At 33.0% G+C, this 25,750-nt stretch overlaps 1 protein-coding gene across 9 annotated transcripts in view; it reads right to left on the reverse strand.

Moving 5' to 3' along the window:
* RIMS2 (regulating synaptic membrane exocytosis 2) overlaps positions 1 to 25,750 on the reverse strand; it is a 426,764-nt gene that overhangs the window by 250,946 nt on the left and 150,068 nt on the right. For 4 of the 9 annotated variants that reach the window (XM_090283461.1, XM_090283462.1, XM_090283468.1 and 1 more), the window contains exon 1: positions 18,750 to 19,172. The exons of the other annotated variants lie outside the window; for them this stretch is intronic. In XM_090283461.1, the coding sequence (XP_090139587.1) occupies positions 18,750 to 18,871 (122 nt within the window). In that variant the 5' untranslated portion in view covers positions 18,872 to 19,172. Of the gene's footprint in view, positions 1 to 18,749; positions 19,173 to 25,750 lie in introns of those variants that run through there. 9 annotated transcript variants of the gene reach the window in all.

A 25,750-nucleotide genomic window follows, 5' to 3' on the forward strand; every position in this document is an offset into this window, starting at 1 on the left:
TTCAGAACCACTTTATCAACCTTCTCCTTTTTCACTTAACTAACCCAGTATGTTTCCTTCTGGCCAGCCTTATTCTACTAATATCAACATGCTCGCAAAAGAGTGCCTGCCATAGTAGAAATGTCTGAATCAGGAATAAGGGCCTAATTCAATCTCACTGCTGTCAGTATAAGAGTATATTTGGACTCACAAAGAGACAGCAGGGACACACAAATACCTAGGAAAGACCATGTGAGATCTCAGCAAAAAGTGGCCAAACCTGTCGACACCTTGATCTTAGACTTCTAATCTATAGAACTGTGAGAAAAAAAAAAAGTCTAGTGAAACCATCAGTGGTACTTTGTTATGGGAGCCCTAGCAAATTAATACAAATAAGTAAATATTTTTTTAAATATTTCAAAAACTTTTATAACCAAAGAAATTAAAAATAGAACAATATGAAAGCAATCAATGCTAATTATAAAAAGCAATTTTATAGGTTCATTGTGAAAATGGAATTAACTTAACATTTTAGGAAAGCAACTTGACAATAATAGGAGTCTTAGAAAAGATAACTTTTGACTTAGTAATTAAACTTCAGGGAAACTTTCAAAGTAAAATCCTGAATTAAAAAGCGGTATAATCAATAATCACTATTATTTAATCAATGCTTATTATATTTCAGTCCATATTCTAAATACCTTCCATATTTTAGCTCACTTAATTCTCATAAAATTCACTGTCACATTATTTATATTTTAGGTATATTTAAAATTATAAAACCCAAAGCATTTGCTGTTTCTATTTTGGTATATTTTCTTTTTTCTATGCTTTTATTTCTTACTTGTAAAACAAAAGCAAAAATCACATCTATGTTACTTTTTCACTTGAATGGGGAAAGGAAGTAAAAAAAATAGCATTATTATTCTATTATCAAATAACTTAAAATTTAATGAAAGTCAATAGAAAACTAAGATTTTGCTTTATGTGCATGATGTTATAAATCCACATAAAATGAAGTTAAGCTCTATTTCTTAAATATCCTAATCTCAAAAAATTTGGGGCTTTGTTTTTGTTTATTTTTCACTTCAATTACAGCTGCACTAGAAGTAATGTTAGTATCAGATAAGTATAAGACACAAAACTATTCTTAATGCCAATCCTCAAATGTCTACAAATGTATAATCAAGTGTAACCACAAAAAGGATTTAAACAAATTTGGTGAAAGCAGTTTGAGAATTTTAAACAGATGCTAAGAGAGTTCTGAACCATCTGAAGCATCTGTAAGATTTGATGGAAAAAGATGTCTGGCTGATTGGTTAATAAGCCTCACCTGCATTTCTGCAGCTACAGGCAATGAGACAGAACACCATCATCAGGCTATGAGGACTGAAAATCTTACTCCAATTCACACGCTAGCATCTTGTTGCTGATAATGAAGATTTATACCAAGAGAGAAAATTGTCAAATCTAGTTTTCTCAGTGTTTAGCAATAAACACCCAAATGAAAGAGATAATTCATACAGTAATATCATGTATGAGAGAGAAAAAAGTAAGACATTTATTCTTCAGAGCTAGTGAGAAAAAAGGCAAAAACTTCAGACATGAAAACAAGTTTTACAGATTTTGCATGCATTGTTTCCAGAGATGAAAATAAAAAGGAAATTCATTTCCTGACAGAGGAACTCAGGAGCTTACTAATGCAGGGAGACATGTGATGCTAGGCAAAGAGAAAAGACAGCTAAGAGACTAAATTCCAGAAATAGAAATAGAAATTTTACTCAGGTTCCTGTCCAAATCCTAAGCAATACATATGCAAGTTTTCTGGAGCTTGGTAGATTGCACCTTTTGAGGCCTGCAAAATAAACAGAAATTTTAGAACTCACATAGTATTATGAAACTATCTGGTCAACCAGGCTTGGAGAGATATTTGTGAAATTCCCAAGCGTTCAATTGAGATGCCAAAAAGGTCGTGTATTAAAGGTAAGAAACTACACCCCTGGAGTAATGACTGTACCCTATGACAAAGGTAAAAAGTAAAAAGTGCTACCCAGATGAGATCTAAAACCAACCTTTGACAAGATCAAGATAGTCCTCCTTAATTTAATCAAAAGACATGATTTTTAAAAAAGCATTCTTCAACTTCCGGTCAAGAAAGCCGCATAGATGACATGGCTCACCTCTTCACAACCACATCAAAATTACAACTAAAATATAGAACACCCATCACTCAGAACCATCAGATATCAAGTTGGATGAAAGTTCAACAACTACGAAATTAAAGAAACTATGTCCATCCAGAGTGTAGGAGGGTCACAGATGCGGAATGGGCTGCTTCGTCACCCACATGTGGTGGATAAATATTCAGAAGGCATATCTCGGGAGCAAGGAGTCCCAGCCCCACACCAGGCCCCCTGCCAGGGTCCTAGTGCCAGGAAAAAAGTCTCCACAAGTTCTGGCTGCAAAAACCAGTGGGGATTGAGAAGGTAAAAGAAAGTGCTGGATCCCCAAGCAGTTCCTTTTAAAGAACCCACAGATGGACACAACCCCTCTGAGCTCCAGCAAGGGGGAGCAGCTTGAAAGACACCAGTGGCATAAAGGGAGGAACTGAAGTGTCTGGCATCAAGGCCAGCAGAAGCCATTGCCCCTTTTCGAAACCCTCCCACAACAGGGCCAGTACGATGGTGCCATATCTGAGACTCCATCAACTTGGCTAACACTGACATGCCTTGGAGATTCCCAGAGACTCCACCCCACCCAATTTATGCGCCCACCCAAGCTGCTTTTTCTCATGAATGGCTAGTCTGGGGCTTATGCTGCACAGCTTCCTAAAGCCTCTCAGACAAGCAACAGCTTTCCTCTGTGAGCCCCACACCTGGCACTAGCAGCAGGCAGCCTAGATTCATAGTTTGGCTTTGCCTGGGAATCTCCAAGTCCAGCAAAAGTAGCAGCCATCTCAGGTTGCTTTACAGCTCAGTCAGGGTGGCCCCAGGCAAAACACAGGTGGGGGCTGACCTTGGCCTGCACCACCTGGGAAACCCCAGGGCCAGCACACCCTGTGAACAGCTACAGTCCATGTCAGAGCATCACCACTCTGCCCCTGCACAGCTGGTCCTCCACAGAGAGCAGAGGTTGGTGGTCAGTGGTCACAGCCAGTCCTTGCAGAGGACTGGCCTGGGTAAATTCCTCCCATTGATCCACCAACATAAATCAAGTCTCAACTACAAGAGGAGGGTGTACTCAGCCCACACAAAGGGCACACCCAAGTATCCAGTTTGAGTGATAGGGGAGGCTGTGCCACTGGACCCTACAGGACACCTACTATATATATTAGGCCACATTAACAAGACATGGAGTCAAAGCAGCTCTACTTAATACATAGAAACAAACACAGGGAGGCTGCCAAAATAAGGAGACAAAGAAACATGGCCCAAATGAAAGAACAAATAAAAATTCTAGAAAAAGAGCTGAAGAAAATGGAGATAAGCTATCTATCAGATGCAGAGCTCAAAACCTTGATAAGGATGCTGAAGGAACTTAGTGAGGACTTCAACAGCATAAGAGAGATCCAGTCAGAAATGAAGAATACGCTAAATGAAATAAAAAACAATTTGCAGGTAAACAACACTAGAGTGAATGAAGCCGAGAATAGAATCAATGATTTGGAACATAAGGAAGCAAAAACCACCAATGAGAACAACAGAAAGAAAAAAGAATCAAAAAAAAAAAAATGAGGATAGTATTATAAGCAGCTTCTGGCATAACTTCAAGAGGTCCAACATCTGCACCATAAGGAGAAAGAGGAGAAAGACAAGAACAAGAAATTGGAAATCAATTTAAAAAAAAATAATGAAACAAAACTTCCCTAACTTGGTGAAGAAAATAGACATGAAAACGCAGGAAGCACAGAGTCCCAAACAAGATGGATGCAAAAATGCCCATTTCGAGACACATCATAATTAAAATGCCAAAGGTTAAAGATAAAGAGAGAATCTTAAAAGCAGCAAGAGAAAAGAACAAGGGAGTTCCCACAAGACTGTCAGCTGATTTCTCAAAAGAAACTGCAGGCTAGAAGGGATTGGCAAGAAATATTCAAAGTCATGAAAAGCAGGGACGTACAGCCAAGATAGCTCTTCCCAGCAAAGCTATCATTTAGAATCAAAGGGCAGATCAAGAGCTTCCCAAACAAGAAAAAACTAAAGGAGTTCATCATCACCAAACTATTATTAGGTGAAATGTTAAAGGGACTTATTTAAGAAAAAGATCAAAACTATGAACAATAAAATGGCAAAAATACATATCTATCAACAACTGAAGCTAAAAAACAAGCTAAACAATCAACAACAGAGACAGAATCATGGACACAGAGAGTGTTTTGATGGTTGCCAGACGGGAGAGGGATGTGAGAGAATGGGTGAAGAGGTGAGAGGATTAAGAAGTACAAATAGGCAGTTACAGAATAGTGACGGGGGTGTAAAGTATAGTATAGGATATGGTTTAGTCAAAAAACTTATAGACATGACCTATGGACATGAACAATAGTGGGCAGATTGCCTGAGAGAGTTGGGCATTCTGGGTGGAGACAGGCTAAGGGAAAAAAATCAGGACAACTGTAATAGCAAAATCAATAAAATATAATTAAAAAATAAAAGCATTCTTCAGATTAAAACAATGCAAAATCTCTACAATGCATCATTTACAATGTTCAGTATACACTTAAGTATTAAAAGACATGCAAAGAGGCAAAAAGTGAACTCATAATCAAGAGAGCAAAGTTAACAAAAACAGTTGTACAGATGGCCAGAATGTTACAATTAGACAAGAACATCAAAATGACTACAATGAATATGTCAAAGAATGTAGTGGATAAATGTGGTAGAGTAGGGAAACAGAAAGAAATTCCACAGAATAATGAAAGCTTGGGGGGAAATGTATAAATTTTAGAACTGAAATATGTAATAAGATAAGAATAGAATATAGTGCACATGGTTAAGAGTAGAATAAAATAAATATAGCAAAAAGTGAATTCAAAATAGATTGTTAGGCCGACTGAGTACAGAAATAGAAAAATGAAAAAACAGAACATGTAAGATTGGTAGGGCAACAGTCAAACATGTATGTAATTGGAGTTATGGAGGAAAAGGACAAACAGGTGGGGCAAGCAGAGAAAATATTTAGAGATAATGACCAACATTTGTAACATTGACAGAGAAGGAAAACTCTGATTCCAAAAAACCTCCGCTGCCTTGCGGCATACCTCTTCAGGGGAAAGGCTAAGGGAGTAAACCCCGACAGAAAATCCGGAGCCGGAGTCCCTAAGGCGGTTTGACCTTGTAGTCAACACCGGCAACTCCTGCGGCGCACCTGAAGCCAAGCTGTATTGACTCCGTCTTTCCCTTGGACCCTTCGGCTGCGAAGAGAGGCGGGGTCTGCTGCATGGGCAACAGCAGACCCTCCATATCACCCTGCCCAGGCTCTGTAGCTTCAGCTTCACTGGAGAGGACACTCCAGCGTCATCACAAGATGTCGATTCAACACGGGAGGAGACAGATACCGTGTCACTCCCGAGTCGGACTGCACAGCCATTCTCGGTGGTGCAGATAGACTCTTAAGAAGCTACACCATCGTCTCTCGAGACGGACGGCTGCCGACGACGACGACGACGATATGTAACATTGAGCACTGATACCAAGTCATAAATCTAAGCACCTCACTAAAGCACAATGAGACTAAACACAAATACACCTAAATACTTCAAATAAAACAGCTGAAAACAGAAGATAAAGATATATATTAAAAGCAACCAGAGAAAAATAGCACAATACCTAAAGGAGGAAAACAATAAAGATTATAGCTGACTTCTCTCATAAACAATGGATGTCAGAAGACAACTGAAAGACATATTTTAAGTGCTGAAAGGGAAAAAAAAAAGTTCACTTAATTTTATATCTAATCCATAATTAAATACCCTTCCAAAATTTTAAGGTGAAAATAAATATTTTTAAACCTACAGTGGCTAAAAGAGTCAGTTGCACATAGGTACATGAAATACTAACTTAAGTTCTTCAAATAGAAGAGAAGTGGTGATTTTTTAAATAAAGGCCCATATCTGGAGAGAGAAATAAAGATAATCAAAAACAGTAAATATGTAGGTAATCATAAAAGGCTCTTTTTTTAAATCAAAAGTTTTGATAACAATGCAAAACTTGTGAATAGTAAAATATAAAGTGACAATAGCACAAAAACAAGGGGGTAAAAATGAAATTATACTATTATAAGATTCATATATTATATATGATATTAATTCATGATAAAACTGTTAGTTAAGAATATATGTTATAACCCCAAGATAAAACTTTAAAAGTTATAGTTAAAAACCTATTAGAGAAGAGAAAATGAAATGCTAAAAGTGAATTAATAAATCACATAAAAGGATATGAATAAAAGGGGAAAAAAGAACCAATGTAAAAATAGAAGGAAAGAAAATAGCAAGCTGATGGATTAAGTCCAACTACATCAGTAATTACATGAAACATAATGGACTGAGCAATCCAATGAAAAAAAACAGTGGGACTAGGGAAAAATTAGAACCCATCTGTTATTTAAAATGCACACTCACACAACACATACATACTTTATATATAAGAAAACCAGTAGGTTAAAAGAATGGGAAAAAATATTGCATGTAAATACTTATCATAAAATGCCAGTGCAGCTACAATAATATCAGACAAAATATAACCCAGAAAAAAATATTACCAAAGTCAGAGATTTCAAAGAAATTAGAGTATATTCATTTAAAAATAATAATAACTATAAGTATCTAAAACAGAACAACAAAATAATGAAGCAAAAAAATGAAAGACTAAACTAAGAAACAGACAAATATTCAATCACAGCTGGAAATTTTAACACTCTCTTCTCACTAAATAATAAAAAAAAAGTAAAATCAGTAGGGATATAAAAATATTTATAACACACACATACACACACACACACACAAATTACAGGCCAATATCCTTGATGAACTTACTTTCAAAAATTCTAAACAAAATATTAGCAAACTGTCTTCAACAAACATTAAAAGCATAACACACTATGACAAAGTGGGATTTATTCCAGGAATGAAAGATGGTTCAACATCCACAAGTCAATCCAAGTTATACACCACATTAATAAAATGAAAGATAAACATTATATAATCATCTCAGTAGATGCAGAAAAAGCATCTGACAAAAATACAACACTCATTCATGATTTTGAAACTCTCAGTAAAGTGGGTAAAGAGAGAACATACCTCAGTCTAATAAAGGCCATATGTGACAAGCTAACAGCAAACATAATCCTCACTGGGGAAAATCTGGAAGTGTTTCCTTTATGATCAAGAACAAAAAAAGGACGCCCATTCCTGCTACTTTCATTCAACATAATACTGAAAGACCTAGCCAGGTTAATTAGGCAAGAAAAATAAATAAGGCCATCCAAATAAAAAAGGAAGGAGTAAAGCTGTCTCTATTTAAATATAACATAATTTTATATTTAGAAAATTCTAAAGACTTCATCAAAAACTGTTATAACTAATAAACAAATTCAGTAAAGCTGCAAGATAAAAAATTAATACTAAAAAATCAGTTGCATTTCTATATACTTATAACAAACTATCAAAAAGAGAAATTAAGAAAACAATCTCATTTACAATTGCATCAAAAAGGTTAAAATACTTAGGAAAATTTGACCAAGAAAGTAAAATACCTGTACACTGCATAGATGAAAAAAATTTGAAGACACAATTAAATAGAAAAAAATATTCCATGCTCATGGATTAGAAGAAATAATATTACTAAAATGTCTCTACTACGTAAAGCCATCTATAGATTCAATACAATCCCTATAAAAATTCTAATGGCATTTTTCACAAAAACAGAACAATCCTAAAATTTGTATGGAACCACAAAAGACCACAAAAAAAAAAAAAAGCAATCTGGAGAAAGAACAATGCAGGAGGCATTACACTTCAGGATTTCAAACTATATTACAAAAGTAGAGTAATCAAAACAGTATGGTACTGACATAAAAATAGACACACAGATCAACTGAACAGAATAAAGAGCTCAGAAAAACCCATGCATAATATTCAATTAATTTATAACAAAGGAGCCAAGAATATGCAATGGGATAAAGACAGTCTCTTCAAAACAGAGTGTTGGGGAAACTAGACAATCACAGGCAAAAGAACAAAACTGGACCACTATATTACACCATACACAAAAATCAACTCAGAATAAAGACTTTAACTTAAGACCTGAAGCCATTAAACGACTAAAGGAAACACAAGCAGTAAGTTTCTTAGTGTTGGCAAAGATGTTTTTAGATATGATACCAAAAGTAAAGGCAACAAAAGTAAATATAAACAAAAGGGACAACACTAAACTAAAAAGGTTTTGCACATCAAAGAAAACCATGAACAAAATGAAAAGGCATCCTGTGGAATGAGTGAAAATGCCTGCAAAATCATATATCTGATAATGAGTTAATATCCAAAATACATAAAGAACTCATATAACTCAATAACAAAAATACTAACAAGCCAACTAAAAAAATGGACAGAGAATCTAAATAGACATTTTTTTCAAAGAAATCAACAAATGGTAAACAGGCACACAAAAAAAATGTTCAACATCACTAATCATTAGGGACATGCAAATCAAAACTTCAATAAGATGTCACCTCACACCTGTTAGAATAACTACATCAAAAAACAAACAAACAAACAAAAATAACAAGTGTTGGTGAGGATGTGGATAAAAAGGAAACCCTTGTGCATCATTAGAGGGAATGTAAATTGTTATGCCGCTAAGGAAACTTAAAATAGGACTCAAAAAATTAAAAACAGGGCTAACATATGAACCAGCAATTCCATTTCTAAGTATTTATCCAAAGGAAACAAAAATACTAGCTCGAAAATATATCTACACTCCCATGCTCACAGCAGTATTATTTACAATAGCCAAGATGTGGAAATAAGCTATGTGTCTGTGGATGGATAAAGGATAAAGAAAATATGATTTTTTGATAGATAAGATAGATAGATAGATAGATAGATAGATAGATGATTATATATGTATGTAGGCATATATATATATTCAAATATGTGAATATTATTCAATCATAGAAAAGAAAAAAATTCTGCAATTTCCAACTGTGAGAGCATTATGCTAAGTCAAATAAGTCAGACAGAGAAAAGACTACTACTGCATGATCTCACTTATATGTGGAATCTAACAAAAAGAAAAAAATACAAACTCATAGACAGATATGAGAAGAAATGGGTGGGTGACAGATGTGGGTCAGGGTTGAAATGAGTGAAGGTGTTCAAAAGCTACAAACTTCCAGTTGCAGATTATTAAGTCCTGGGATGCAATGTCCAGCATGGTGGCTATCATTAACAAAACTGTATTATAAATTTGAAAGTTGCTAAGAGAGTAAGTCTTCAAAGTTATCATCACAAGATAAAAACATAATCAAGAGAAATAAGAACAATCAATGGAAATGGAGAGATAAACTGGATATCAAAATTAGCCTAAAAGAATTTTAAAGCTATTATAATAACTCTGCTAAAGGAAGTAAAGGCAGTATGCTCATCATAAGTAAAAAATCCCAACAGAGAATTAGTGACTATAAAAGATAACCCACCTGTAGATGAGTGAATCAAAAAACTGTGGTACATTTACACAATGGAATACTATGCAGCAGAAAGAAAGAAGGAACTCCTGCCACTTGTGACAACATGGATGGAACTAGAGAGAATTATGCTTAGTGAAATAAGCCAGGCAACAAAAGACAAATACCATATGATATCACCTAATACAGGAAACTAAGGAACAACACAAACAAATGAACTAAATAGAACAAGGAACAGAATAAGTTATTAGGGGGGAGGGGGAGAGAGAGAAGTAAGGGAAGGGACATGTATAAATGACTCATGGATATGGACAACGGGGAGGGATATGATTGTGGGAGAAGGGGTGGGCTGGGTGGGGGGGGGCAATGGGGAAAAAATGCGACAACTGTAATTGAAAAACCAAAAAATAAAATTAAAAAAAAAATTTAATTTTAGAACAAAAAACATCTGAAATAAGAAATTCACTAGATGAACTGTCTAACAGCAGATTTGAAAGAATCAATGAAGTTGAAAATTACTCAATCTAAGTAAGAGAAAAATTGAAAAAATATAAGCATTTGGGAATAATTTATAAAAAACCTAGATACATAAAGCCTAAATTATGAATAACTGAGAAAAAAAGAGGAGGAGATAGAAAAAAATGTTAAAACAATGGAAAAAATAATCATGTTAGGTAAAAGATAAATACACCAAAAACTGCATATAGACATATATAAGTAAAAAGTACAACAAACAAAAGATAAAGAGAAAATTTTGAAAGCAATCTGAACCTGAGAAAAACAACACATTAAATACAAAAGGAAAATAATTTTTAAAGTTCCACTGACTTGTCATCAAACACTTCTTCTCATCATTAACTATGGAAGCTTCTTTAAACAGCAAAAACTTTTTAAAAAGCAAAAAAGATTGTTAACACAGAATGCTATAACCAGCAAAGCTCTTCTAAAAAAAACTATATAAAGAATTTTTTTCAAATAAAAGTAAACAGAGAAGTGAACATCTGCACTTCATGAAATGCTAAAGGAAGTTCTCCAGGCTGAAGAAAACTATATCAAATGGAAACTTAGGTCTTCAGGAAGAAAAATGATTAAAATGATAAAGAAAATAATTAGCATGAAAACATTAATCAGTGAAATAGTAGACAAACAACAGGGAAAATCAACAACACTAAAGAGAAAAATATGATAAACTTCTAGGTAAAGTGATCAAGCAAACAAAAGAAAGACCACAAATTACAAACTATACCAATATCAGAAATAAAAGAAAGATTATCAATATAGATTCAATCGACATTGAAAAGCCAATGAAAATTATGAAATTTATAACAACAGATTAATAAACTTAAATAAAATGGCCAACTTCTTGAAAAACACTTACCACAAGTAACAAACATTAAACAAAATCTAAATAACCCTATTTATCTTGAACAAATTAAAAATTCTTTATCCAAACTTACACAAAAATTTCATGTCCATATGGTTTCACTGGTGAATTCCATCACATATTTAAGAAAGAAATAACATCAATCCCACACCAAATGTTGACAAAATACAGCAGTTTAAAGAAATCCCCAGCTCATTTTATGAATCAGAAAAACCTAATGCCAAAACCTATCGATTTAATTTCAATAAAACAGAATATCTTTCATGAACATAAATAAATAAATCCATTAAAAAAGTAAAAAATCTAAACCAGCAGTATATTAAATGGATAACATCCCATGACCAAATGAGATTTAACCCAGAAATGCAAAGTTGGTTTAATATTCAAAACTCAACTAATTAGCAATATTAACAAAACAAGGAAGAAGAATCATGATCATTTCAATAACTACTGAAAAGCATTTCACAAAATGCAAATTCATTCATAATTTTTTAAAAACTATTAATAAAGTAATAGGCTCTCACAATTTCTGTTTAACCTTGTACAATTGGTCTTAAAGCATTATAATAAAAAAAAAAAAGAATTGGATAAGAAGTAAAGCTGTCTCTATTTGCAGATGGCATAATTGTTTATACAGGATATCGTAACAAATCTAAAACTAAGGTCAAAAGATACAAGGATAATATTAAAAATAAATTATATTTGTATACTACCAGAAAACAACTAGAAACTGAAATTTAAAAACTAATTCAATTTATAGTAAGATCAAAAGCTTAAAATACTTACCAAAAAATTAACAAATGGCATTCAAGCTTTCTACACTTAAAACTACAAAACAGTCTTAGATAAATTTTAAAAGACCTACATAAATGAAAAGATATACCACTGGGAGACTCAACGTTGTTAAGATGTTAATTCTCCCATAAATAATCTATAGAAATACAAAACAATCTAAGACTTAACTCCAACAACCTTTTAAAGCAAAATTATAAATTGATTATAAAATATATATAAAATGCAAAGCACCTAGAATATTTAGAATATCTTAAAAAAATAAAGGTGCAAAACTTACACTACCTGACTTCAAGATTACTTATAAAGGTAAGATATTGGGGTACCGCATAAAGAGAGATAGATAGCTCAATGAAACAGAATAGATAGCCCAGAAATTGAACCGCACTTATACCATTATGTCTCTATAAAGGTGACAAGACAATCCAATAGGTTATAGAAAGTCTTTAATTCTATTCAACAAATAGTGATGAAACACTGAGAATCCATCTGGAAAAATATAAATCTTGACTTGTATCTTCACACCATACACATAAAAATTAATGTGTGCTGGATCGTAAACCTAAAATGAAAAGCTAAAACTATAAATCTCTGGGAAATATAAAGGAGAATAGTTTCATGACTTAGGGATTGGCAAGGATTTTTAGATAGCACATAGAAAACAAAAACCATTAAAAAAAGAAAGAAAACAAAAACCATAAGAGAAAAATATTGATAACTTACAATTCATCAGAATTTAAACTTTTGCTCATCTAAAGACATTAAGAAAATAAATAGTCAAGTCACAGATCAGGATAAAATGTTCACCCAGCGTATATCTTGCATATATCTACAACTCATTAATAAGAAACAGAAGTAACCTCACTAAAAAAAATTTTTTGAACAAACACCTCACAAAGGAAGATATAAAAATAGCCAATGAGCATATTTTAAAAGTGCTTGACATTTTTAATCATTAAGCAAATACAAAATAATATTATAAGGAGATGCTATTATAAACTCAAATGACAAAAATTTAAAAAACATATCATCAAATGTTGGAAAGTGGAAGGAACCACCAAAACTCTCAAACATATTTGGTGGGAATTTAAAATGTACAACCCCATTTTTAAATGGTCTGGCATCATAATACTAAACATACACCTATTCTGGGACTCATTTCCTCTTCTGAGTATTCATCCAAAATATACATATATACATACACACACACACACACACACACACATATATAGATATAGATATAGACACATAGATATAGCTATAGATAGCTCCACAAAAAAGTGTGAGAAGAGTTATGGTATGTTTATAACATGGAATACTACTCAGAAATAAATACAAAGGAAAAAAAAACTATTCATACATGCCACAACATGGATGAATTTCTTAAGTTATGCTGATTAAGTCTTTTATAAAAGAGTGTATTCTATATGATTTCAATTATATGAAATTCTAGGACCTACAAGCTACTTTATAGCAGGGAAAAAAGCAGAATAGTATTTGGTTCTGGAGGCTGAGGGAAGCCAGTATTCACTGGAAAGAAGCCAGAGGGGTTAAGTGTGGAAATTCAGCGGTTAATGATAGTCCCTAACTCAAGAAGCTCAAGGTATAGTGACTTTACCAATATTGCATAGCCAGTAAGTAGCCGTGCAAGTATATGAACAGAAGTCCTGTGTTGAACACCACACAAGGTAAAGCTATCACAGTATTTGTAGAAAAGTCAGGCACAAATCAATCCTTAATTAAACATGGCAGCTCCCCTTGTCATTTTCCATTATTTCTATTTCTGACTTTTCAAAGGTCACAGAATGAGATGGAAAATTTAAAGGAGTTTAAGAAGTCTTGAGTTTGATTTAAGAAATCAGCTAAAAATTGTTTTTTTCTTAGAGCCTGTGTGGGTCCCTTGTCCCAATTTCTAAACTAGATCTGTTCCACTTTCACCTGCTTTACATACTGAGTTAATTTTGGGAGGAGAAGGGAAGCATAGCTTAAAAAACATTTAGCAAAATAAAGAGCATTTAACTTTTTAGGTAATTACAATTTTAAAGTTCAAAGGCTTTTTCCATTTTGTCCAAAGGAAGTGTTTGTACACATATCTGATATACTTAATTAAAACTTTTCAAATTGAGAAGCCAAACTCAAATTGTGAATCAGTCCTAGGAATTCATTTGCTGAACCTTTGTAATTTAAAAGTGGATATAAGGACAGCCATAGCACATATGAAATGAATTCATCTTCTACTCAGTGAATAGTGCCAGAATTAAACAGAAAAAAAGTTTACTAGTAATTATCTTCTTTGAGTTTTCAAAGATCCTTTATGATCATATAAAAGTTTAGAATAAAAAGTATAGTTAACATTTACCTGTCAGTAATCAATAAAAGCAACAGCTTTATAAAAAGTTTTTTCAATAAAGAAAATACTTAAAGACTGTTTATCAGTGTCAGATTAAGTGTGTATACTAATAATTGTGGTATATAGCTAGGTCTACAATAAAGATTCAAGTAAAAATATTAATGCTATAAATCCATGAATTGAAAGTCATTTTGATTAGAAATACAGAGATCATTGTTAAGAGAACCTTTTATGTCTGCAATATATAATTTATAATTATCATATATTTATCAAGGTTTATATACATACATAATATGTGCATGTATGTGTGCCCATGTGTATCAGACTATTGAGTGGTTCTATACTTCAGAATATGGTAATGAAATATGTTCCTATCATGATATATCGATTGTGCTGTGCTCCTACAAACTGCAAACAACACACACTGTCAGTATTGCACTCTCAGAACTATGAAAAGTATGCATGCTATTCTTTCAATGTCAAAGTAGTCATTAATGTGCCATGATAAATAACAGGTGTCTGTGCCAGAAATCCTGAACACATACTGATAGCTTATTATAAACCAAAGCAACAGTAAATGCTAGGTAAATGACCAAGTACTTTTGACCAGAAACACTATCAGAGTAAATAATTAAACATTTCTTTTATAAATTCAAATTTTATCTTAAATAACATTTATGTTTTAGAACTGCGGGCAATGTATCAGGGGAAAAGAATCCATTTACACTAGTTAATTTCAAGCTTTTTATACTTAAGAGCAGCCCTGTAATTTCTTGTTAAACACCTTTAAGAGAGAAAAGTGGTACTATTAATCAATAGTGGAACACAGCAGACATAAACCAGGACTAGTTCAGACAAACCAGAACTTGCTTATGGTTAACTTACTTATAATTAAAAACACCAACAAATCCAAATACTCTTTGGTCTACTTTTTTTTTATTCTTACATTTAATATAAAGTCTGTGTATCTTTTAATATGAAAGTCTGCACATGTATCCAGAAGGGAGAGAAAGCCTAGCTTTAATATCCATTCTGAGTAAATCCAATCCTATTATGCCCCTGTGTGGTCAGCCAAGATAGCAAATTCACTGTCACACATTTAGTGACAAAGAATTACATCTGGAGGAAATATATATTTCTTCACTGTACAAGAAAGATCACTAAAAATCAGTAAATGGAAAAACTTAGGAGATAGTAAGTACACTTTTCCAGAAATTTTATCAAAAAGATAATCATCTTTTGAATACTATTCAAAGCAACTGATTACTCAATGCAGTGAACTCTATTAAAAAATACACTTTCTAGCATGCCAATGTTTATGTTTCCTTCCAAAGACAAGATCACAAGATTTAGATTTCATAATAAATTTAGTAGTTGAGAACTTTTCTACTGGCAACAAAAAATTGTCTTTGTATCCTGATTAATTTAATTTGGGAAAAATAAGTTTATAGTTAGAAAACTTGATAAAAAAATTATATTAAAGTGGCATTTCATCAAAACCTATCAAGTGAATTCACATAGGATTCAGACACTGTTTTTTTTTTCCTTGCTGAATCTTCAATTGCTTCATTTTAGATGTAAAAAAACAGAGGATATCCTGCCACCCCTTTTATGCACTAAAATATTATTCAAGAACCACAATGATAAGAGTAAGTTAAGAACCTTCAGTTTGAAACATAAGGGTTGTGCCATATAATTCCCAACAAAAAGTTACTCTAAAATATTCTAATGATTTTCACTCACAAATAAATTTCAATTACTCATTAGATAACAAAATGTTTTAACAATCTATACTAATTTCCACTTTAGTGATTTATGATACATAAAATATTATTGGTGTCTTTAAAATCTTTGTTCCTTTGACAAGTTGAACCTGAAAATGCTTTTTGAGTAATAATTTTGGGAGATTTTCATCTTTTAATCTTTTATTGCTAATATATCACAGAAGTAAACTGTCCTATCATCTGACGACTTGATAAAAGTAGAGTTGCAAATTTACGGATAAATCAGGCACCTAAAATAAGTCTCAGGAAAACTACTTGAAAGGATCCCCTTTAAATAATACATTGTCTACAATTGATGCATAGTATTATTTTAGTAATTTCTCCTAGAAAGCAATTCAGAAGAAAATATAATCTAATTGTCCATATCCCTGATGTTATTTTCTATCAGTTTAAAGATGTAATTTAATGTCACAATACAAATACTGAATATTCCATTGAACGAGCCAAAACAAACAATTACTATTTATGCGATAACAACCAAACTATTCTTTCCAGAGGTGATAGTTATATAACTGATGCTTCAGATCTCAAGAGCATGTCTAGTCCATGAGTTGAAAGGCCCATTATTTAGAAAAATATTTAAAGTTGTAAGATAACATCTCCTATGACATACTCAAGACATTCTTTACCATTTTTTTTTCTTCAAGGATAACTTCTTATTTTTTAGCCTACAGTGCTATCTAAAATATTCATGCTTAGGTTGTTGTGGTTGTTTTTGAATCTAAGCAGAACAACAATTTTCAAAGACCATTGTGTCTGATTTGAATACAAAGTAACCACAATATTAAAATACGTAGAGGGAGGCATTAATTGTGCATTCTTATAAATTTAGTTTTACTGTTCATATTTCTAAAGTAATAGCTATTTGTAAACTGGTTTTGATGGATTTTATAAGTAAATCAAGTACTTGATTAATTATGAAGATCAACAGATCTATGAGTAAAAAATGTCATATGTTTTTATAAGACCAAGAAGTTAAGAACAAAGGCATGGGGTTTTTTCCCCTAAAACAGAATAAAATTTTTATTGACTAATTGGTAGTTTTCAATAATTTAGGTAAAAAATAAAAGTAAGTTAAGTACAACTCGTCTTACAGAATCCTTAGAAATGCAATAATTTAATGTTTAGTTACAGCAGTATAAAATTTCAGGTTTTTAATAATGAGAGCATTGCAATATTAAGGATGACAACAATAAAAGAAACTTGAGGTCAAAGCAAATGTGCAGTAATAGAGATGCATGCAATTCCCTCAAAAATAAATGTTCTCATATTTTAAAACTAGTAACATTTACTTTAAAATTAATTCCATATCACGCTGTTAATAGCACAATTTCTAAAGTTAATATATACCCAGCCCTAATACTAATATTTTAAACACATGAATTTTGGCATTAATAAAATGAGAGAGAACTCAAACAAGGAAAAGACTTATAGAGGATCAGTACAGATCCTAAAACTCTGGTAGCTTCGGGTCATGGAATTTTAAAGAAAGCCATACTGCCTCTTTTATTTAAATCAATACAGAATATTTTAAATCATAAATCACACACTTAAATGATGTATTACTAAATAAGCTCACTATCTTAAAATATAGATAGCCTATTATAGAATACCATAACATTTCACATATTATATATTTTACATTAGTCCAAAAGCAAAATATTAAAAAATCAAATTAGTTAATTGAACAAAACTGCACTGAAATTTATAAAGGAGATAAGCTGTTCCATATTCAATGGAAAGGTCAGAGATATATTTATCGTTGGTAAACATTTTAAGTGCCTACAAATTTATAAAGCCTTCCTTACATTTGCTAAATTAAAGCACATACTATTAATAGGTATTTTTTAAGCCTCTAAAATAGGCTGCCTCACCTTGTTCAAAAGACCCTAAAAAAAGAAGAGCAAAACCATTTGATATTCTATGCACTATTAGTTTTCCCTCAATTTCCAGAAGGTTTCAATGCTTTATCATTTCTTCTTCAGTCTTTCTCCACATATATTTGGTTACAATGGGATTTTTGTCTATACTAGGCATATAACATTAGAAATTCTTAAAAGGCAAACAACTTAAAGGAGGGAAAAACTGGCTGATAAAACTGCATTTTAAAAGCATTCTCTATAGGCTATCTCTTTTACTGTAAGCTGGAGAAACCATCTAAAACACATGTTCATAATTTAACAACCTCACAACACACACACAAAAATAATGATCAGGTTGAAAAGCAATAGAATTTATAACAAAACATCCTTCCAAACTAGCCAATCCAATACAAAGCAGTGTTAGCAGTTTCATAATAGAGCTTGTTCAAAAGTGATTATTGATCTACCCTGCATAGAGAAGCATCTTAGACCTAGAAAATATCTTCCGCATGTTTTGCAAAGAGCATGCATGACTGCTAATTCACGTTTTCCAGCAAATCACATATGATCATATAGCCCCATCCCTATATATGCAATATAATCACTGCTATTATCACAAAGAAAAAAAATGTCAGGCATTTTAAGTTAACCCTTTCATTTATTACAAAATGAAATCACTGAAACAGCCTGTATATTTCAGAGGTCAAGCTAGTTAAATTTAAGATGCTTTCTGTGCTTTAAAGAAGCTTGTTTTCCTTCTTAAAATCAATTAAGAACAATACATAAAATTTTATATTTCTGATATAAAGACAACACTCTTATAATGCCAGCATTTCCATACAGAAAAATTTTTACATATAAGATTATTAGTCTTCAAATATCAATACAAAAAGAAAATATAGTTTAGCTTTACTCACCTTGCATTGTTCAGCGTTTGTCCAAAAAGCTCATTTTGCAAAATATTTGGAGGGGATGAAAAAACCCCATGAAAATGAGATAAAACAGAATTGCAGACCTGGCGCAATGTCTCAAATTGCATTTTCTTTCTTTTTTTTTTTTTTTTTTTTTTTCTCTCTTCTCTTATTTTTCCTTACCACCTGTCTTTAAAGTCATCTATTTGCAGACACCATCACATAAAAACATGCCAATCAAGTTCCATATTTCTCCTGAGCTCTGTAAAAACTGTGCTTAAATGAGCAGAGGTTGATAGCTAATTGTACAGTCATTATTCTTCTAATTCAGTCGTAGAAGATTCAGTACCCGTGCAGCTTTCGGCTTTCTCCTGACTGTAGCAAGAATTCTAAACAGCAGTGAGCTTTTTGGGCATTCCCAGCTGAAGTGTGAAGCTGAGCTGCTTTCATGTACTCTACTCATATTTCTCTAAGCCTATTAAAAACACGCAATGAATAGATGCTGTCGTCAGGAGTTTCAACACATCTGGCTGCCAGCAATAAAATCTAAGAAGTAATAAAAATGGGGACAAGGTATCTTCTTAATGTAACTATTAAGTAAAAAGAAAAGAAATTATGCATTTCCCAACCTTTTTCTCTTTCCCTGAAAAATAAATAACTCCAGCAACAGAGTATATAGGTCTCTACCATGTTCAAGCTGCTGCATAGACCAGAACTCTCTAAAAATAAGTGGTATGTCCTTCTTTTGATATCATGAAGCAATAAAAATATGATAGACTGTAGAGCTTTAATTGCCTGCATTTATAATGCCATACTTCTAAAGAAACATTTGGAAAACATGTACTTGTCTTAATTTCTTATTTAATTTTAAAATGTCTTCATTTAATTATTTTTAAGAAAAGTCAATAATGTTCAATCTCGTCCCTTTTAAAAGGCCATACATAGTGACCTCATGACTTTTTTTTTTTTGCCTAACTCCCTCTATTCCTTCACGCACATACCACTATCAATAAATAAGCATATAAATATACTAAGAAGTTTTTTTTAACTGGTGAATTCTTTTTTTTTTTGACATGAATAAACATATCACAAAAGAAGAACACAAAATAAACATGTAATAAAATAAATTTTGAATGACTCAAAAATAAATATTCTGTAAGATAATTTTTTAAGCAACTTATTACTTCTATAAAATAAGATGTTCAATTATGAGCTTGTCTTCAACTAAAAGTACCCCTATTTTGCTAATTACTTAAGCAATAATATTATAGGTGCACATTAATCTTTTTATGAAATATATATGCACACACATAAAGTATTTTGGTTTATAAAGTACTTCTAAAATTATTTTTTTAATATCCAGAAAACACTGTGAGTGGGTCATAATGTTGCTATCACTTTTTAAAATTTGTTTTATAATTTTTATTGAATTTTTGGGGTGACATTGGTTAATAAAATTATATAGGTTTCAGGTGTACAAGTCTATAACACATGATCTGTACATTGTATTGAATGTTCACCACCGAAAGTCAAGTCTCCTTCTATTGTCACTTATCTCTGCTTGACCCTCTTCTACCTCCCCTACCCCTTTTACCTCAGGTAATCACCATGCTGTTGCCTGTGTCTATGAGTTTTTGGGGTTTTTTCTGCTTAACTCCTTCACTTTTTTCACCCAGATATCTATCATAGAATTGTAAACTCGAAATCTATATAATCTTATTGACCAATGTCACCCCAATAAATTTAATTTAAAAATAAACCATTCAATGCTTGAAAAAAGTTCAATCTAAAAGTAATGAAAAGATTTCACATAGAAATAATAATATAATGTATTTTTGCCTATTGAATTGGCAAAGTATTGACCAATGGATCAGAGAATGGGCACTCTCACACCATATTTACTGGTAGGATTGTACACTGGTAGAACTTTTTGAGAAATACTCAGTAATATGTATCTAAAACTTTGAAAATGTTCAAAACCTGAGAGGACACCAGAAGAATAAACACCAAAATGTTAGCATTGATTATCTCTGGGTGAAAACATCACAAATTTTTTTCCATTATATTTTTTGATACACTAGCCTAAAGAAAGGCCCAAAGTTACCTAAGGCAGAGAACTCTAAAATTACAATGAAATCATTAAACATAACATATTAAGTGTTGGCTTTTGCTTAGCAATGCTCAAGTGAATCAAATACCAAATTATTAGTTTTCATGTGCTTAGCTGTATCTATTAGTAATAGTATCCTCCCCTTTATAAATAAGTTCCTAAAATTCTATAAAACCTCACATTGTTTAATTGAAACATTCAAATAAAATGAGGAAATCAATATTAGTACTAACATCTTTAAAAATATATAAGCTCTTAAATTAAAATTATTTAAGAATCTTGGTTTACAAATGCCTAGTGGTTAATGCTAAACATCTGACACAAACTCAGAAATTAATTTTTTTTTAATTGGAAAATTATGTTCTTCTAAATAACAACAAAGCCTGTTACTTGTAAGGCAAAATCACTCATGGTACCTTTAAATGTTATAGTTTTAAAGATGTCTGAGTTTATTTTGAATTTTTAAGAGTATCAAAATTTTTCTATTAAAGTGTTCCTTACATGCAAACATCTAAGCATAGCTAATCAATTAATGAAACCATATAACATATATGTACAATCCATAACAAATCCCTAAAATCCTAAAGAAATTTTTCATTTTATTAAAATACAGATCTGTAATTCTACCTATACAGTTGTAATAACTGTACTATTCTTCCATTGCATTATTCTTGTTCCATTGACTATCTGAAGCATCTTACTGATTAAAATCTAAGGGTTAGCAGGAATATGGTCCAGAAGACAAGGCATTTTTAAATATGTTTTGCAAACAAAAGTCTTGCATTATAATATTTCTCTATGGCAAGACCACAGATCCATTCACCTCATGGGTAACAAGCAAAGAAATAAAAGGCAGATGAAAAAACTTCAAGAAGGAGAAGGAGAAGGAAAAGGAGAAGAAGAAGAAAAGGAGAGGGGGAAGGGGAGGGGGGAGGGAAGCATGAGGAGGAGGAGAAGGAAGAAAGAAAAAGAAAAGGGCATTCAATAAAGGTAACCATTAGCAATGGTATAGAGCTGTTTCAACTTAGTATGAACCTAAATAAGCACACTATAAATCTAAAGACTTCAAATAAAAATCGGAAAATAGTCAGTGAAAAATAAATACATATGATCTCACTTATATGTGGAATCTAATGAACTAATAAACTGATGAACAAAATAGAAACAGAGTTGCGGGGACATGGAACAGACTGGCAGCTGACTGAGGGGAGGGGAAAGGGGAAAGTGGATGGAAGACGGTGAAGGAATTAGCCAAAGAACATACGTGCATAACCCCCAGACACAGACAAAGGTGTGGTGATGACCTGAGGGAAGAGGGGACAGGGGCTGAGTAGAAGTGGGCAAGGGGTGGGTTGGGGCAGAGTGACATCTGCTAAAGTGTAAACAATAAACAGTTAGAAAAGAAAGAAAGAAAACGTTTAGTTCCAAATACCTACAGCAGTTTCCATAACAAGTTTTAAAAAACATGTTGATGCTCAGTTGTTTTCTAACGTACAACAAAAATCTGTAGTACTTCCTAGGGCTTGAACTTTGCACCTAGTTTTGACCACTGCTGCAGAACAGACTCCTTACAGTTTATACCATCTAATTCAGGAAGGAACAGAGAAAGCTCCACAGATGCATCATTCTCCCTGACTTCTCTTCCCAGACCAGAAATGTGAGGGCTAATCCTACTGTGCTTTGGCTTCAGCTGCATTGTTATGTGAGGTAATACAGGCTTGCTTCAACTGTCCAGAGCCCCAGCAGCTCTTACCAAAGTAGTTCCTACACCTGCAAACTGGCAGCAGCAGAAATACCTTTCCCACTGAATGCAAGAGTTAGGCTATCGAGGACCAATCCTAGATTTAAGTTCAAGAACAAAAATGTCCAGAGTGATTATCTGTTCTGACACCTAGAGCTTCCATGTTTCAGAGGAAAGAGAACCAAGATCTCTGAAAACACAATTTCTTAAGTCCATCCAGTCTTAGGAGTGCTAGTTCTGAGTATATATTCCCTTGATAACTAGTAAGAGAAGTACTGAAAGCAACACTACAATTTCAAGGAGCTATAGGAATATAAACAAGATCCAACTCCATCTCTAATAGCTACATTTACCAAGAACTACAGTATAAAGAATGTTTATAGCCTTGGGACTTCAAGCACTCACACCTAAGCTTGCAAACTCCCTCCACAAGACCCCTCAGCTACCTAATAACTTCCAAGTGTCTCTAGATTTTTCAAGGAAAGAAATAGTGCCTACTCATTGTTATCTTAAGAAAATTAAAAATAATAATCATTGGCACTGCTATAAACATGTTTAGCAAAATAAGAGAACAATAAAATACTATGCAATAATACTGGCCACCAAGAGTTCCTATCCACAATTTCTTTCTTTCATGCAATTTCCTTCTAGTCATTACATCATGAAAAAAAATGGGAGAGTGGAGACATCATAGAGGCACCAGAATATTCTCTCACTTCATGTGGAAGCAGGGAGAACAATTAGAAAGCTAATGCAGTAGTCAAAGCAAGGCATCGGTTGGCTTGGATTAAAGTGATCACAGTAAGATGGAGATAAAGGAGCGCTAAAAAAAAGTGGATGTGGATAAACAAGACATAATGATTGATTTGCCACAGGAGTGGGATGTGATATATAAAGGTCAAGAGAGAAGTCAAAAATGACTCTCAGATTTCTCTCTTAAGTAACCAAATAGATAGTCTTAAAACTTGCTGAGACAGAAAATGTTAAAGGAGGAGCAGATTGAGGGAGAAGGAAGAGGAAGATAATGAGTTGTAGAATTTAAGTAGCATGCAATTGAGTATGTCACTCTGGAGTTCAGAAGAGAGTTCTCAGCTGAAGATATAAATTTAGGAAGCATCAGCATATTAGTAATGTTTCAACCAAGCGAGAAGATGAAATCACCAAAGAGTAAGTACAAAATTGAAAAAAAAAAAAAAAAAAAAGTGGGGGTTGGGGGAGGCACTCTAGTAGACAAAGCACCAGTTCTACATTGAGCCACCAGGTAAAGAAGAAATCAGTGAAGGGGAGAAAAGAGGAACAGCCATAGAAGTAGGAGGGAAATCAGGAGAGCATGAAGGCCTAGAAGCCAATGAAATAGAGTGTTTAAGAAGAATGGTATAATCAGTTCTGTGTTATACAATATATTCTGTCATCTGGAATTTGAATAAGTGCTGCTTGTGACCCTGTGATTCAAAACAATTCTGAAAATTCTCAGGTTCATTTAGACTAAAATCACTTATTCCATAGGACTCATGAAAATGGACTGGGAACAGGTATCTTCTAAGTTTCTGCCATCAACCCACTTTCCTTCTTTGTAGAAAGGTAAGCAGACAAAATTTTTAGTCTTGGTTCAGGCAAAGCAGAAGATCTTATGCAAATAAACTCATGCAAATTTAAATGTATTTTGATCCAATCCTACCAACTTAAAAAATACAATCAGACATGTCTGGCCCTTAAAAATGGACAGATATCAAAATTAGTCAGAGAACCCAGATACTTATAAGTGAAGTTAATTAGGCACCAAATATGAAAGTGGAAAAAAAATGATGTAAAGAAGACTTGTTCTATCAATTTTCCCTGTAGCTTACCTCTTTTTCTTACAAGCTTCTTCCTAAAATACCTACTTCATTTATTATTGAATCTATTTTAAAAGCCTCTTGGTTCTAATGATACTTGTAATGACAAATTAATAACATTTATTTTATGTGTGAATCAAATAACCAGTGATTTTAATGCTATATCATTTCCTATCTTAAAAAAAAAAAAGCCTCCCTTGATCCCAGATTCCCAGAGCAAAATTTCGTGAAGATGTCTACATCTGTTATGTCTACTTAATTTCACATTCTCTTCTCAATCTGTAACAATCAAGTTTTCATCTGTAATACTCTGCTGAATTGCTCTCACCAATGACTTCCATGTTGCCAAATTTAAAGACAAATCTCTGTTCTTTTCTTACTATGATTTTCCTCTACCAGTTAACATTGACACTATGTTATCCATGACTCTTAAACCATTTTTATTCTTTGTTGGTCAGACATATTCTCCTGATTTCCCCTTTTGCTCAGTGGCAACTTTTTGTCTATGTCTTTTGCTGGCTCTTATGCCTCTCTTTGGTTTCTATAAACATCAGGATTGTCCAATGCTCTATTTCAGCTATATTGGAAACTTCTATTTTTTAAACTCCATGCTCTCACTAGATGACTTACATCCCATGGTATTAAATATCTTCTCTATGTTATACTTTTGCCTTACTCATCCCCTAGACTCCAAACTCATATAATCATCTGTCAACTTGACATTCCCAAATGGAAGTCAAAAGGGAACCAAACCGAATTCCTAATCTCTTCACCTGAACTAGTCTTTCCACAGTTTTTCCTATCTTGGAAAAACACCATGATTTATCTAGGAGGGATCCTTGATATTCCTATATCTAAATCTATTAGAAGTAATTTCTACTAACTCCACCTTCTAAATGAAGCACAAATCCATCAACTTTTCCATCTTCTAGTTTGACCTACCAATAATTTTCCTTAGACTACTTCAATAGCCTCCTAACTTCTCTCTGCATCAAATCTTTTTTTTTTTCTTTTTGTTGAATTTATTGGGATGGCACTGGTTAACAAAATTATACAGTTTTCAGGTGCACAGTTCCACAACACATCATCTGTACACTGTACTGTGTGTTCACCACCCTAAGTCAAGTCTCCTTCCATCATCGTTTATCCCCCTGTCCCCTCCTACACCTTCTTCTATCCCCCTCCTCCCAGAAATCACACACTGTTGTCCCAGCCCATGAGTTTTTCTCTTGTTTTTTTGCTTTATTTTGTTTTGTTTTGTTTTGTTCAATCCCAACCCATCCCCTTATCCTGCAAACAACAACAGCTTTCAGCCTGTTCT

Source organism: Furipterus horrens, unplaced genomic scaffold (assembly GCF_987537825.1).
Source record: "Furipterus horrens unplaced genomic scaffold, mFurHor1.1.pri manual_scaffold_7, whole genome shotgun sequence".
NCBI classification, from domain to species: Eukaryota; Metazoa; Chordata; class Mammalia; order Chiroptera; family Furipteridae; genus Furipterus; species Furipterus horrens.